The 14,665-nt window shown below is 39.4% G+C and overlaps 1 protein-coding gene across 1 annotated transcript in view; it reads left to right on the top strand.

Moving 5' to 3' along the window:
• enpp2 (ectonucleotide pyrophosphatase/phosphodiesterase 2) overlaps nucleotides 1-13,057 on the top strand; it is a 32,575-nt gene extending 19,518 nt beyond the window's left edge. Inside the window, exons 16-25 of the mRNA XM_054621963.1 lie at nucleotides 2,545-2,620; nucleotides 3,344-3,431; nucleotides 3,623-3,792; nucleotides 7,331-7,376; nucleotides 7,610-7,749; nucleotides 9,154-9,289; nucleotides 10,409-10,486; nucleotides 10,697-10,829; nucleotides 10,990-11,143; nucleotides 12,887-13,057. Coding sequence (XP_054477938.1) covers nucleotides 2,545-2,620; nucleotides 3,344-3,431; nucleotides 3,623-3,792; nucleotides 7,331-7,376; nucleotides 7,610-7,749; nucleotides 9,154-9,289; nucleotides 10,409-10,486; nucleotides 10,697-10,829; nucleotides 10,990-11,143; nucleotides 12,887-13,057 — 1,192 coding nt within the window. The remainder of the gene's footprint in view (nucleotides 1-2,544; nucleotides 2,621-3,343; nucleotides 3,432-3,622; nucleotides 3,793-7,330; nucleotides 7,377-7,609; nucleotides 7,750-9,153; nucleotides 9,290-10,408; nucleotides 10,487-10,696; nucleotides 10,830-10,989; nucleotides 11,144-12,886) is intronic.
• The last annotated feature ends 1,608 nt before the right edge of the window (nucleotides 13,058-14,665 follow it).

Here is a 14,665-nt window from a genome sequence, read left to right as displayed (position 1 = left end):
CATCAGTATGCAAGATTTGCTGTGGACAGACAGACATGCAGACACATAGGTGGACACGCAATCACACACAAGACCCAATACATTATCTCCTGGCGGAGACAATAAGCACATGAGAACTTCACTGAGAGCACACACAGACATTCACTGAAGTGTTGAGTGTTTAAAAGGTATCAATAAATCTAAGATGATTCAGAATGAAGATTTATGCAGGAAACTGATACACATCTCACAAGTTTTTATATAGAGAATAAACTCTGATGTGCAGTTTTCTATCTGACACACTTTCCACCCCCACTGTGAAACCCAGAATTTCGGGCTAAGATATCTCCCTTTCCACCTTTGACCTGTAACTATACAACATGATACCCAACTTAAAATGTGTGTGATAACACCAGGCTTGAGTTTAATACAAGGAAACTTGTTTCATAGTGAAAATTCGAATTGTAGATGTATTATTGGAACCCTTCACAAAATTCACATATTTGTTGAAGCCATTGTCTCTCATTGATTTCTAATATTGATCCTCTACATCTTTTACCCCTTCTTCTTGGAGCCATAACTTAGCCAAACCAGGACACACACATACATCATATAAATACTGCCGGAGTCAGTGACTTACTCTTTGCACTAAAGATAAATACATGCATATCATGAAAAAGGTTCTCCTTCTAACTTATTTATTCATTATTTAATAAAGAAGTTAGGAGTTTTTATTTCTTTAGATGATATACATTTCTCCAGAAGCTCTAACAAATTTAGTTTTAATTAGTTGCTGCTAATGTTTTTTGCAGTCAATGTAAGAACGTGGCATCTTAGCCCACCCATCAGTGAGGCTTTTTACTGCACATCTTGCTTTACTTAAAAACACATTTTATGCTAACGTGGGCTGCTAGCAACGCATCATTAACACGTGTAGTCTTGAAAAGTTTTAAGATGTCCCGTTTCGAGCCACACTCATATAAAAAAAAAAACACGTCTTTTTCAAAAGTGCAGTTGCTGAAGCGTTAATTACGTGTTAAAAATGTATTCTGACAGGCGTTTGATGCAGAGCAGCGCAAGGTGTCTGAGCGTTTACACTCTCTTGCAAACACACACACAGGCACATTTACTGTACCCAAGTACAGTCGTTGTCTGCGTAAAACCCAAACCAACTAACTGTTCACCAAATGAAACACTGAGTTTGTCTCATTTCCCTGTCAGCTAGTCATTTACATTTTTAACATGCTTGTGGCTTCACCCCCTAGACAGGCATATTCACACACACAAACATACACACACATATATTAAGGTGTATAACTGGAAGTAGTGTTTTAATGGACACTTATTTAAAAATGGCTGTTTTTCAATTAGAGGACTGTGGCTTGGCTGGTGTGAAGGAGTGCTTGTGGCTGAGGGGTAAAGTAGGTGAATACTGGCAACATGCTGCAGTTCAACTGTAATTAACACCACGGTTTAAACGTAAATACATGTGTGAACCTGATGGCACGCTGTATCAGGTCTTTCTAAACTATCTAGGTACATTTTAGGTTAATGTAGCGATTTCTGAAACCCTTGTGGATCCGTTTCACTTCTTAAGGGCAACGTGACATGTCACTTTTTCAACTGTTCCTACCTCTTCTTCCTCCACTTTGACCCCAGATTCCTACCACGCTTAAAAACATTTGAAACTCACTGCCGTAAGAGAAAGAACCATAAACTGTCCATATATGTAAGAAGTGGACGTAGTCACCATGATGTCACCTATTGGTTTGTCGCTATCCGCATTTCTGCCTGTCGCCATCTTGTTTTTATTTTGCAACCAGAAGTGACATGTGAGGTTGGAGCTTAGTACAACTGAGCACTGAATAAGACATTTGTAGGCGTCCACAGTGTAACAAAAAACTTTAATTAACTGATAACAAAGGGTTAGAGTGGTTAAATGAGAACTTGGACAACTCCCAGACCAAACACTACGAGGTAGTGACCTGTCAATCACTAGGTTTTTGCATTGACCCGGAGGTGCCAGGTTGCATTCTGATTGAACACATATATTTGGATTTACCAGTGATCCTGAATAGTTCTTTCCTAGATCCTTAAAGGTCTGAAAGCTGATATTTCATTCTCCTTTAAGCTCGCACAATGGATGGGTGGTCATCTACAAAAATTGCCAAAAGGATCTTTATTACAACAAATTAGCTGAGCAGCAAATAACGGCGGTATGGAACAAAATTGGTTGGTTTGGTATGAAATATTTAGCTTTGTCTTGTGACTTTTGCTGCCAAAACTTTCTTTTCATCTGACACAATAATCTGAACATTCCAGTCAGGTTTTGTAACGTATGATCAATGTAAGACTGCAAAGCATTGGTATTAAAGTTTTTCTTTTCGCCATAGATATCACATAGCCTTTGCAGGTCGACCCTACTCTGGTCTACTGCACATAGGCCACCAATTTCTGGTTGATTGATTGATTGATTGATTGATTGATTGATTGATTGATTGATTGATTGATTGATTGATTGATTGATTGATTGATTGATTGATTGATTGATACTGTTCATTACAGGAAAGTTCCTGAAGGGAAGAGGCACTGTGGCTTCTCTGGGGACCATGGATATGACAATAAGATCAACAGCATGCAGGTACTCTTGATAAGCTACAGTGGCATGAAGGGGTCTTCTGGCTGGCTTTTTTCACTATTCTATTGTCCATAAACTCAAGCCTCAACTGGTTTAATAGCCATAATACTCAAGTATTTAGGTCTTAGAACTGAAACAGTGACCTAACTGGGGTGACCAGACTTACAGAAAATTCAGACTTAACCCATGTTTTGTTTGTTCTATCCTAATAAAACAATAAATACCGATGGTTATGAAACATTATTTTGGTGTTATGTCCGAAGCCCACAGTAATGAATTGTCGTTTTTTAGTCGTGTGAAGTCCTTCAGCAAATTGATAAACAACTACATATAGCGGCGATGCATAGCAATTACTATGTTGAATTATAACATTTACTGAGTGAAATGAACCCATCCGTTGCTGACATGGAGCACGTGAACATCCAGCCAAAAAGCTAAATTCTTACTGCAAGTACTGGGACGAGTGGGATAGGGGAATACCCATGGATCATTGCTGCCTTACTGGATCCGAACAAAAAGTTCTGTCAAATCTGCAGGATAGATTACTACTATTATTATCACTACTGTTCGCCGTCACTGAATGTAATGTACTGGGGGCCACGACCACCATTGCCACGTGACCACGGCCACCATAACTACCGTCTCCCCATTCTCATATGGTCACCCTAATACTAACTGTTGTTATTTATTGTGACAAACTATTGACTTGTGCCCTTTCATTTTCAGACTATTTTCTTGGGGTATGGGCCTACATTCAAATTCAAGACTAAAGTTCCAGCCTTTGAAAACATTGAGCTTTATAATGTCATGTGTGGTAAGGCATATTTTTTTTGTCCTTGTGTGTTTGCGTCTGAATGTATGTCTCTGATTTTAGTCATCTTAGACTAGCCAAAATGTGTTTCAATGAAAATGTGAGTTAACTAGTCACAACATAAGTGGTGTTGTATGTGTGACAGCCTCCACTAATTATTTTGGCTGACATGAAACTGATTTCTCCGCTCTCAGATCTTCTGGGTCTGAAACCAGCCCCCAATAATGGAACCCATGGCAGTCTGAACCACCTGCTGAGAAGCCCCACCTACAGGCCGACCATGCCAGAGGAGGTTTCCAGGCCGGCAGCCTCTGGTCTTGGTCCTGCAGGAACAGAAGACCTGGGTTGCAGCTGCGAGGACAAGGTCAGCCATGATGACTCAGTGGCAGACCCGGGCCCAGCTTCCTGTCCACTGCTGAAAGGAATACTAGTTTTTAGGAGATTGGCTTGTCTGTCAAGCTCACTTAGATTAGGGATAACAACAGTGAAATTAAAATCATTCTGATCTTCATCTCCTGCCTTAGAACTTCACTTTTAAAAAGTGTTGATAATTCATTAAGTAAATTAGTAAGTAATGAATCCCAAGTTTAAGCAGCTGTAAAGCTAAGGAGTGATACTATACTCTATGCTGCTGTAAATCCTGTTAATGTCCCCGCTGTGGGACTAATAAAGGATTCTTTTTATCTTATCTTATTTTATCTTATCTTAAGTAGTTGTTATCTGATTTAGATGGCATGTTTTAATTTTTAATGCACCTAAAGGATAATTCCTGTTCATTACAACTTAGAACTAATATTCATAGGTTTGACCATTGGTTTTATGGTTTTGATACGATTGTATTCACCAAAGCAACTGTTCTTCGAATGCTTTGATTTTGCAAAAAATTAGTCTGAAGGCACAAGAAACTCAAGTGGAAGAAGGATCAGAAGTCCATGAGAACATGACTCTACTTCTCACTTGATTTATTACCTCAGTAAACATTGTAAACATAAGTTTATAGTATTGCTTACTAGTTATTAGTCTTCTTCAATTCAGTATAATGTTAATTTAGTGAATTATGGTCCAGTTTAGAGTAAAATAGACCATAAAGCAGAGTATGGTTTATGGCGTTGCCAAGATGGCGCCAGCCAAAATGCTGTTTGTAGTCCACAATCCAATTGGTGACCTCACAGTGACAACATCCACTTCTTATGGACAGTCTATGGTTCACACCTGGCATTAGAATGCATCTCTACATGCATCTGCAGTGTTCACTAGTTATTGGATCTCACTTCCCCGCTCTCTATGCAAATAAAAACGTGCGAAGATAAAATGCATTGGTTGTCATTAACAGGCGGGAGGCAGCAATGCACTTCCAATACATAGTTAGTTGGAAATTAAAGAAAATATTCACGTACACTCTGCTAACAGTATGTGGTCATATGCTGCCCTGACCATTTCTGAATGAGGTCTGAGCTATCGGATCTCAATGCGTCCTCAATGTGTCTTGGGTGCGTTCACCTGTACTGACAGCTGTCCACTTGTGGACGTATCACCATTGACTTATGTTAATGCCAGGTGTGAACCAGTTCATAATGGGCAAAATTACAAAAATAACATGAAAGTTGTAATAAGTGGAGTTATCCTATAAGCCTGAAACTTGGTTGGAAAATACATGACACTGGTAAAATGTATGATCTAAAAAGATGATAAGACCAGGGGAAACACCAGGAGAAAAGCAGTGTATTTTAACCTGATGTTAATGAAAACGTCCGTTTGCATAATGTAATATGAATTGTTGGCCTGTAGCAGTGAAGCTAGTGGTGAAACATGGATACTTTTGGTATCTATTGTATGTTTGCAATCAATTTTTTAATTCCAACAACAAGCAATCTCCAAAAATGACACTGTATTACTTTAATGTGAAGATAATGATGCAAGGACAACTTTTTGAGTCCATGCAACAAGGCAGTTTTGCTGTGATCACCATAATTCTGTAACACATGTGCTACTGTCACCTCGCCTACAGTAATTAGCTTACAACGTTTAGAAACGATAGGATACTTTAATGTCCGTAAAACTGCCTGTCAGCATGTTTTCCAAAAATGTTCCTTATGTTACAGCTCTCTCCTCTGTGAGAGGGCTGCACAGTCAATTAAGAATTATATGATGCTTAATTGATTTCACCATGCCAAACTGGTACCTCACCAAGTTCAACAGAGTATGACTACTGTGACTGTGTTGCCAGCCAGAGGCCAATATTCTCCTTCTTTTGACTGTGTTTCAACATGAGACCACTCAACCTTGAAAAGAAGCACTGCTCAGTCTCGCTGTGTTCCTGCTGAGGCGTAGTCCATTCATACACAGACATTTTGTAAACAGTGTTTTTTTCAAGCACTGTTAAAAAAAAGAATCTCTTTCCATATGATGCTAAAACAATTGAAATGCTGTGAAGGTCAGTGTGCAGGTTGGGCCATTCAGTGCTCTTAATAACATGCAGGTCTACACGTCAATACTGAAAACTGAGTTTTTGGGTTTCACCCAACATGTTAAAGATATGAGGGAGCTAAATGGAACTATCCACCATCCTTCAGTTCAGTCCAAAGACTGACTCAGAATGGAGTCGATCTTTGGATTGAGATGAGAAAGATGACACATGAGGATCAGTTGCTTTATCTTGACGTCATGTGATCCGTTGATTTTTTTTTGGGCTGCTAAAAGTATAATTCAAACTCCATCACTGGCTGCTCTGAAGAGTCTTCATTAATTTTGTTGAATTATTACGTTTTTTAAATGTTTCCAAGAACTAGAAATTGCGCAATTGGGAAAACATTCACCAAACATGCAAGTGACTAAATGCTGTTGTCTTTTTTTTGTGTGGTTTTTTTTTATTACCTTTTCTGTTTTGCTTTTCAAATGCAGTTCTAGGAATGCTTAGATGCTTTTTAAGTTGTCTTTTTACACAGCACCCCTGTAAAAAAGATGAATCTGCATGGGCCTATCACCCATGTTAATTCATTATTTGTGCGTGTCTGTTTGTGAGTGAGTATGTGAAAGAGCCTGTTTGACTTGTATCTTATTACCTGATTGCTTTGTTGTGTCTTCGGCCGTGGTTCCACTTCTCTTTTCAAGACTTGTGTCAGGACGCATCCGACGCTCCGAGATCGGATCTTGCTAGCATTGGGATCCGATCAGCCAGACCACCTGCCGAGGTGGTCTGGTTTCGCATTGTGTTCCGATCTCAGTGTGTTTATCACCGAATAAGCAGAGCTTCATTGGCAGCTAATCTTAATTAAAACAAGTCTACCAATACTGCAGAATTATACTAATTATAGGAACTGTTTTAAAGACGCTCCTTTGACATATATCCATTTCTCTATCTGATCAGCTAGGTTGCCTTGAAGTGTCAAGTGTGGACACAGCTGAGTTCCGATCTGGCACATTTGATCACAAAAGTCACTTTGAAAAGACAAAGTGTTACCACGGCCTTCTATTCAGCTTCCTTAAAACCTTAAATAACCATGTAGCATCTTTGCTTTCTGCTGCAGAGCTGGACTCAGTTCACTTCACAGTCAAGTCATTCAAACAAAATCTGTAGTTAACATTCCAATAAAAAGGCAACCTCTCATTCCGTCAAGGTTTATCGTTTACATTTGATGCCCTTCTCGGTCTTGGAGTAGTCTTTATATTTTCTGAGATCTACTTCTTTAATAGCTTGGATTGGTTGTGAGTGAGACCAAGCCCCTCTCTGCAGTGTTTCACTTTATACTGTGTTTGTGATTTCCATGAAGATCTCTGGCAAGAGATTGTTTCAATCTCCGATCTTTTTGCAGTTGCGTGTAAAAAGTAGGGGCCAGAGAGGTCTGAAAGTGACCCTTGTACGAGGCTATAACATGGAGTCACTCTGGCTCTGTCTCTTACAGAACAAAGTGGAGGAGCTAAACCAGCGACTGAGGCAAGCTATGGATGGTCAGTCTTTCACCATGTTAATGAAAATGTCACTTGATATATTTAAGCTAAACATGTTTGAATTGTAAAAATACAGTAAATAATCCACCATGATGATCCTTTCCACACAACGATGCATCACGTGGTGTCACCCTCATGTTGCTGTTCTTTCACTTCGGTATAAATAGTTTTCATAAACTGGTCTCATCCCACACCTCTGCTGTGTCCTCCCCCCTGTGCTCCTCCTCCCTCAGACAGCAGGAACTTGCCGTACGGCCGACCCGCTGTACTCTTCCGTACCAAGTACTCCATCCTCCACCACAGTGACTACATCAGCGGCTACAGCGAGGCGCTCTCTATGCCTCTCTGGACATCATACTCCGTCAGCAGACAGGTACTCTTCATCCTGTGCTCTTCATGTGTGAATATTTACTGTCAGCTCACCGGCAGTAAAGGCATTTCATTCAGAGGACAGCATGCCAGATGGTGGAGTGTAGTTTCAGTCTTGTAAACCAATAGCGGCTTCACAAGTCTCTTCTATGACAGGGGGGTTACGTAAATAAAAGGACCCTCTAACCCGATATATTGCTAATTTTTAAATATGTTCAAATTCCCAATACTACAGTGGCCACACTCATTATTTGCTATTATTTCTAACAAGGTATAATATAATGTTATATACAACACAGTTTACATAGTAAATAATAACATAGTCTTCAGTACAGCAACCGAAGATGCAACAGAGCACACACATCCACCACCAACCCCACCTCCGAAAAACATATTTAGGGGTGTCACACTTAAGTTCAAGTAAATCTTACATTAAAATTTGAAAATAAAAAAATGTATTTGGATGTTGCGGAGGGCTACTTATAGTATATCCTCAGTAGAATATTTTGTCTTCCATCATATGTGCTAAGTCTGTCCTCTCTAGATAACATATGCAGGGACCCCAGATGCTATGAAAGACTTGTGTTGATTCTCCCTGATAGCATATGTGAGGGCAGATTCGTAGATAATTCAGAAACTGTTTTATTTATTCTGAGCCTACCAACTTTTTTCCGGGATAGATCAAAAACTCTTTTAGCCAATAAATTACATATTTCTAATGCGTCTTAACTTTTTATTTCAGTACACTGGCAAAGACGGTGACAAAGTGAACCATTAACCTTTTCGCACTTAGTATATATTCATTAAGCTTTTCTCGGGTTACATATGTTCACATCAACCAATTATATGGCAGTAATTTAAACCGTGTATTATTATTTGATGTCATATGATAAATATATCTCTTACTGACATACACGAACCTTCTAACAGCTATTGACCAAGTGGTCTCAAGTTGTAATCGACACATCTGTGTGTCAGATGCCAAACTGTTTCATTACTCATCCTGGTGAATTAAATTTACTTGTTACTGAAAGTCTTTTACAATGTGTTTGAAGATGAAAGGGTTATCACTGAAGTTTAAAGACATGAAAGTATTCTGAGAGAGGTGGATGTGGCTCAAAGCCACAAACGCACAGCTTCGCAAATGCCCTCTGTCGTCATGACATCGTATCACATGACTGTCAATTTGGTTTTTTTTAAATGTCAAAGTTTTCTTTAAATCCAGATATATCCGTTTTCTACTAGTACAATATATATATATATCAATTTCTTTCCTCCTACATACCATCTTTCTCATCCACCAGACAAATGAAAAGCATCAAGAGTTTAAACGATAAGTCAGCTGACATCTGTCCTGTGCGTGTGTGCGTGTGCGTGTGCGCGTGTGTGCGTGCGTGTGGTGTTCCAGGTAGAAGTGTCTCCTCTGCCTGAAGCCCTGTCCAACTGTGTGAGACCTGATACCAGAGTGCCTCCATCTTACAGTCAGTCTTGTACCAACTACAGAGCAGACAAACAGATCACCTACGCCTTCCTGTACCCACCACGTGAGTAAACCCCCACAGCTTCAACACTGAGATGTACAACTAATAAAACTAGAAGGCCATCAGGTGTGTCTGCAACGACCACTGCTGTAATGTTTGATTGAATGAATACAAACCACAATTGTCTAATCCCCCATATAGACCGCAAATGTGTCAGATGCGTTTTTCACTTGCATTTTGATCTCTGCAATTGTCAGCACCCGCTCTACACAGGGTCACATTTCAGCTTCTGCTAAAAGGTTTAACCGCAACTTAAACGCAACGTTTATACCCAATTAAGAGGCACGGAATTAATATATTTATCTACAGTATACTGGTATCAGATAAGACTCAATAAGATGTTTTTTTGAAAAGCTGAATCACTGCAACAACGAGAGGTCCTTGAGCATACAGTCATAAATGAGCACAACATTTTTTGATGGGTCATGTAGTAGGAGAGATTTGCCTAGAACAGACAGACTCGGAGTGCATTCACCACACACAAACACACACAACCAGATCTCTTGGAGTAGATAATAAAATGTATATTTGGTAGCTTGTTCATTTTCATATAAATTTAATATTTAGTGTCTTGGAGTGTTAATCGGACCAATTTAAGGTCATTTTTACAATAAATGATTAATAAATGCATCGGAAAAAGATCATTTCTGTTAGTTGATTGTAGAAATAATCATTAGTCACTTTGATATATTGGCTTATATTATTCTACATTTTAAACAAAGACACTCGTAGGTTTAATGCTGGCTGTCTCGTACTCACGTTGACAGTCTGGGTCTTATTTTCATATTTTTGCACATCATTCCTATCAGTTCTCATAACATTTCATTCACTAACTCCACTGCTGAGATCATGTATTTGAGTTGTCCCTCTTTTCCGTCTGAACTGATTCTAATTTGTTGGTCAAACATCAAGGTAAATGTGTTTTTTTGCCAGAGTTAAAGAATTCATATGCATATTATTACAATTTCACGTAAATGTTAAGTAGGAATAAAAGACGTGATGACATTATGGACAGATGTGTATTTAAACTGCAATTTGACAGGTTCTCTGGGGCATTCACACCATTCACACCACAAGGTAATAATTCTAACAAATAATTTTTTGTTGTGTCTTTATTGACAGAATTCTCCACAACCATGGACAAAAAATACGATGCTGTCCTAATCACCAACACCGTCCCCATGTATCCTGCATTCAAGAGTAAGTCAAACAGTGATTCAAAGTCTCTTCAAGTCCCTTTGAATCCTTGTATGTTGTGATTCTGAAAAATAAAAGCCAAATCACTGCTAATAGATTAACTGATATATGAACCGCTTCTCTGTATCCATCACCTCCCATCCCATCGTGCCTGTTTCATTCTCACATCTTTTTGTCTCTTTGCTCCCCCTCTCTTCCACATTCCTCTCTCAGGAATATGGAGCTACTTCCAGAGAGCGCTGGTGAAGAAATATGCCACTGAGAGAAACGGAGTGAATGTGCTCATTGGACCCATATTTGACTACGACTATGATGGTGTCAGGGACTCTGCTGAGAAAATAAAAGAGTAAGAGCATTCCTTTTACTCCACTTCTGATTCAGCTTCAATACACACCATGCTTCTTTATAGAAAAATAGGAAGAAAAAAAACTAATCCTGGCTAAGGGGAAACCTTTGTCCAGTTGTTACAAATGAAACAAGTTAGCTCAAGTCTTTTGTTATTGCAGGTATGTAAGTCGGGTGATACCCGTCCCCACACACTTCTTTGTGGTCTTGACCAGCTGCTTAGACTTCACGCAGGCTGCAGACTCGTGTAGCGGCCCGCTCAGCAGCGCTGCCTTCATCCTGCCACACAGAGCCAGCAACGACGAGACCTGCAACGTAAGGAACATCTCGTCTTTAAATGCATCATTACAGTTAATAACATTCATTTACAACCACATAATAGATACCTGGAGCCTCGCTACAGAAAGTCTGAAATCCTATCTTTTCTCAGTTGAGGATGACCTTGGCATACAGAAAAATGCTTCCTGATACATTTATAAAAACAATCTATCTATCTTATCGTAGGATGGGAATTTAGCTAATACAGAACTGTCCTTACTTAGGGATTTCCGAAGTGAGCCATCCTAAGTAGGGATGACATAGACCCTGTCCTAAATTCAAAATAACTATTGTTATGATGATGGGGAACAACATGAACACCGAAATATGAAGATTGAAATGCTGCTGAATCATTGTGCTACGTCCGGCTCTGGAGAGGGTTAATTGAGATAACTGAGAAGAAAACTTCCCTAAAAAGTGCCTCCGACTAAAGCTAAAACTCAATCCCTGTCTTTGTTTTGTTTATGATAGCAAGTGAGAGCCGTTGACATTATAGTTTGTCCATATCCAGCTCTGCGTTGCCAGATACAGTGAGCACAGTTTTCCGAACATGTTTCTATACAGGAACAATGGCACCAAACCTGGCAACCAAACTGCTGAAAGACTGATGTTACACATTGTCACTGCACCCGGTTGTTCATCACAAATAAATAGTTTCAGCATGTGTGGCTGCATTCAAACCAAAATTAGACGTTGCGCCAAAAACGCCCATTTATTTAAAAGTGCGTAGTGCACTTACCCTGAGGAGGTAAGGTGTCAAGGGATGTTAAAATACAAAAGCAGGGGCCAGTGGCAAAAAGTTAAAACAGAATAACCTTTATTTGTATAGCATATCCTTATTGATTTTAAACATAATACATCACTTTTTTTCACAAATGGATTGGTTGCAGTATCAGCTTTTGGAGAAATGCAACCCGACCACACGCTGCTGTGGCCAATCACATACCCAGTGATCCAGTGTTTTTACACCCAGCCATGAAGGAACAAAGATATTAATGGTCATTCGGTCCCTTGGCTTTAAATGGGCCATTAAGTGACACAATGCCGCACAACCCTACAAAAAGTAAAGTGCCTTAAATTCTCTCTAATGGCCAGCAGGGGGCGACAACTCTGGTTGTATAGAAGTCTTTGAGAAAATGACTCTACTTCATACTTGAATTATTACCTCAGTAAACATTGTAAACACAAGTTTATGGTCTCAATCTCTAGTTTCTAGTCCGCTTCAATACAGCATAATGTTCATTTAGTAAATGATGGTCCATTTAGAGTCAAATAGCTCATAAAGAAGGGTATGCTTTAGTGCGGGGCTACCTTGTGATTTACAGGTCTCTACCACTGTATCACTCCTCCGTAGTTCAAATACAGTCACTTCCGTTCACTTGTTGCAAAAAAACAAGGTGGAGAAAATCCAAAATTGCGATGGCCAAAATGCTGAACTGGAGGTTTTAAAACCAGCAGTCCACAAACCAATCGGTAACGTCACTCAGACTATGTCCATTTCTTATATGAAGTCTATGTTTTTTATACTACCCTAGGTTAACTAAGTCCTGACTCGAGCTCCGTACTCACAACCATGAGAGTGATGTTTATTTTCTTATTTTCTCATTTCACTCTCATGACAATGTGAACTATATTCCCTCAAAGCCAAATCACTTAGGGTTTGAGCTCCAGCGTGTTTCAGAGTCCATAGAGGGGAAGGAGGTAGCTAACGTTTCTGTGCTCCTCGCTGCCTCCCCACAGAGCTCAGAGGAGGAGTCCCGCTGGGTGGAGGACCTGATGAAGATGCACACGGCTCGAGTCCGAGATGTGGAGATTCTGACGGGCTTGGACCTGTACCGCAGAACGACCCGGAGCTACGGCGAAATCCTCTCGCTCAAGACCTACATGCACACCTACGAGAGCGAGATCTGACATCGCTGGCTCTCTGTCAACAGTGATGTTGCTGATTCCTTTTTATTCAACCGTGGTGGATGTATGTGGTACAAGGAGGAGGTGCTATCACCTCTGTTACTCTGACTTACACCAGCTCCAGACTCTCACTTGATGCAATGGCTGCCTTGTGCAGCTGCTCTGTTGTGGCCCTTTCACTGGGCATCTGGTTTAATCTCATTCATCTCATCGGTCTGTAGAGACAAGGCATTGAACACCACTGAGGCTGAACTACTAGCTGTGGCACTGTCCACTTTATTCTGATCAGCAGCAGGGAAGTAAAGAAGTTCCTCTTCTCTGTGCTAGTGTTTCATGGTCGGCACTCAGATTCAATGAAATGACATCAAACTGAACAACATGACCTATATTAGTATATATAAAGGGCTCAAATTGAATCACTACCAGTTATTTGTTGTCATAATGTGTAAATAACATAGAGGCCATTAATCTTCATCTGCCCACTGAGAAGTTTACTTTGATTTATTTTTAGCAGAAAAGTTTTCTCTCTAGCAGGATGGAGAGATCGACCTGTTAGCGGAATTTTTTAGTACAGCTGAATTTATTCCCCGAGACCAAGAAACCCACACTAATCCTATTCTGGAATATTATAGGACAACAAAAAAAAATGTTTGTAGGGCCAATTTCATTAAACACAGCTTTTTTGCAAAAATGCATCATAGTAGCACAATATAAAAGGATGAGTCTTGAAACTACAATTTGATGTGGGGTCCTAATACAAGGCAGGACTACAAGATCAAATTTATAATGCAGGACTGATTGCCTTGTATACTCTTACATATTTTGTATTATTTGTTATCATATTTAAGGGTTTTTGTACAGGTAATACACATTTAAATTCTTCTCTAGCAACCAATATTCCATATGTGTAAATATGATTACATGTTTTAAAGTGGTAAAATATCATTTAATTGCACTACAAAGCCATCAACAGAATCAGTCCCAGACAAAACCATCACCTGAGTATAAAGGACAGATAGTTCAACATTTTCACTTTCCTAGCTATATGACATCGATCCACTCTGTTTACTCTTTACACTATGAACAGATAATGTTCAGTGATTAAGAAGAAATTGTCTTAATTTTTTTTAATGAAATGATAATGCAATGTTGTTGTTTGTGTGTCTTGAGTGTGTGTGAGTGCGTGTGTGTGTACACAGTGTGTATATGTTGAATTCAAGATATTTTCTGTTTGTGTCTTGCCGTTGATTGTGTTTGTGTGTGTTTTGACTTTTTGTTCTGTGCACAATAACAATAATGTCAGTGATGATGATGTATTAATGTGTTCCCTAAAACATTTACCACCTGTGAGATCTATTTATGCTTTATGAATGTCATCACAATAAACAAGTGTTTTACTAAACTGTGTTGCATTTTAGAGTTAGTCCAGCTGCTTTCAAACTCAATCTTCCAGCTGTGAGCTTTAAATGTAAATAGTAGGGGAGACCGGTGTTGGTTGGCACACATCTATTTTCTGTTCCTTAGAAAGTCACAGAAACAGAAATGGAACATCAACATTTTTGCTTTCTTGAGCTGCCTTTCTCTTCTATTTTCAAACATCCGTAAGTCACT

Source organism: Anoplopoma fimbria, chromosome 20 (genome assembly GCF_027596085.1).
Source record: "Anoplopoma fimbria isolate UVic2021 breed Golden Eagle Sablefish chromosome 20, Afim_UVic_2022, whole genome shotgun sequence".
NCBI lineage: Eukaryota > Metazoa > Chordata > Actinopteri > Perciformes > Anoplopomatidae > Anoplopoma > Anoplopoma fimbria.
This window is presented reverse-complemented; position numbering and strand designations above follow the sequence as displayed.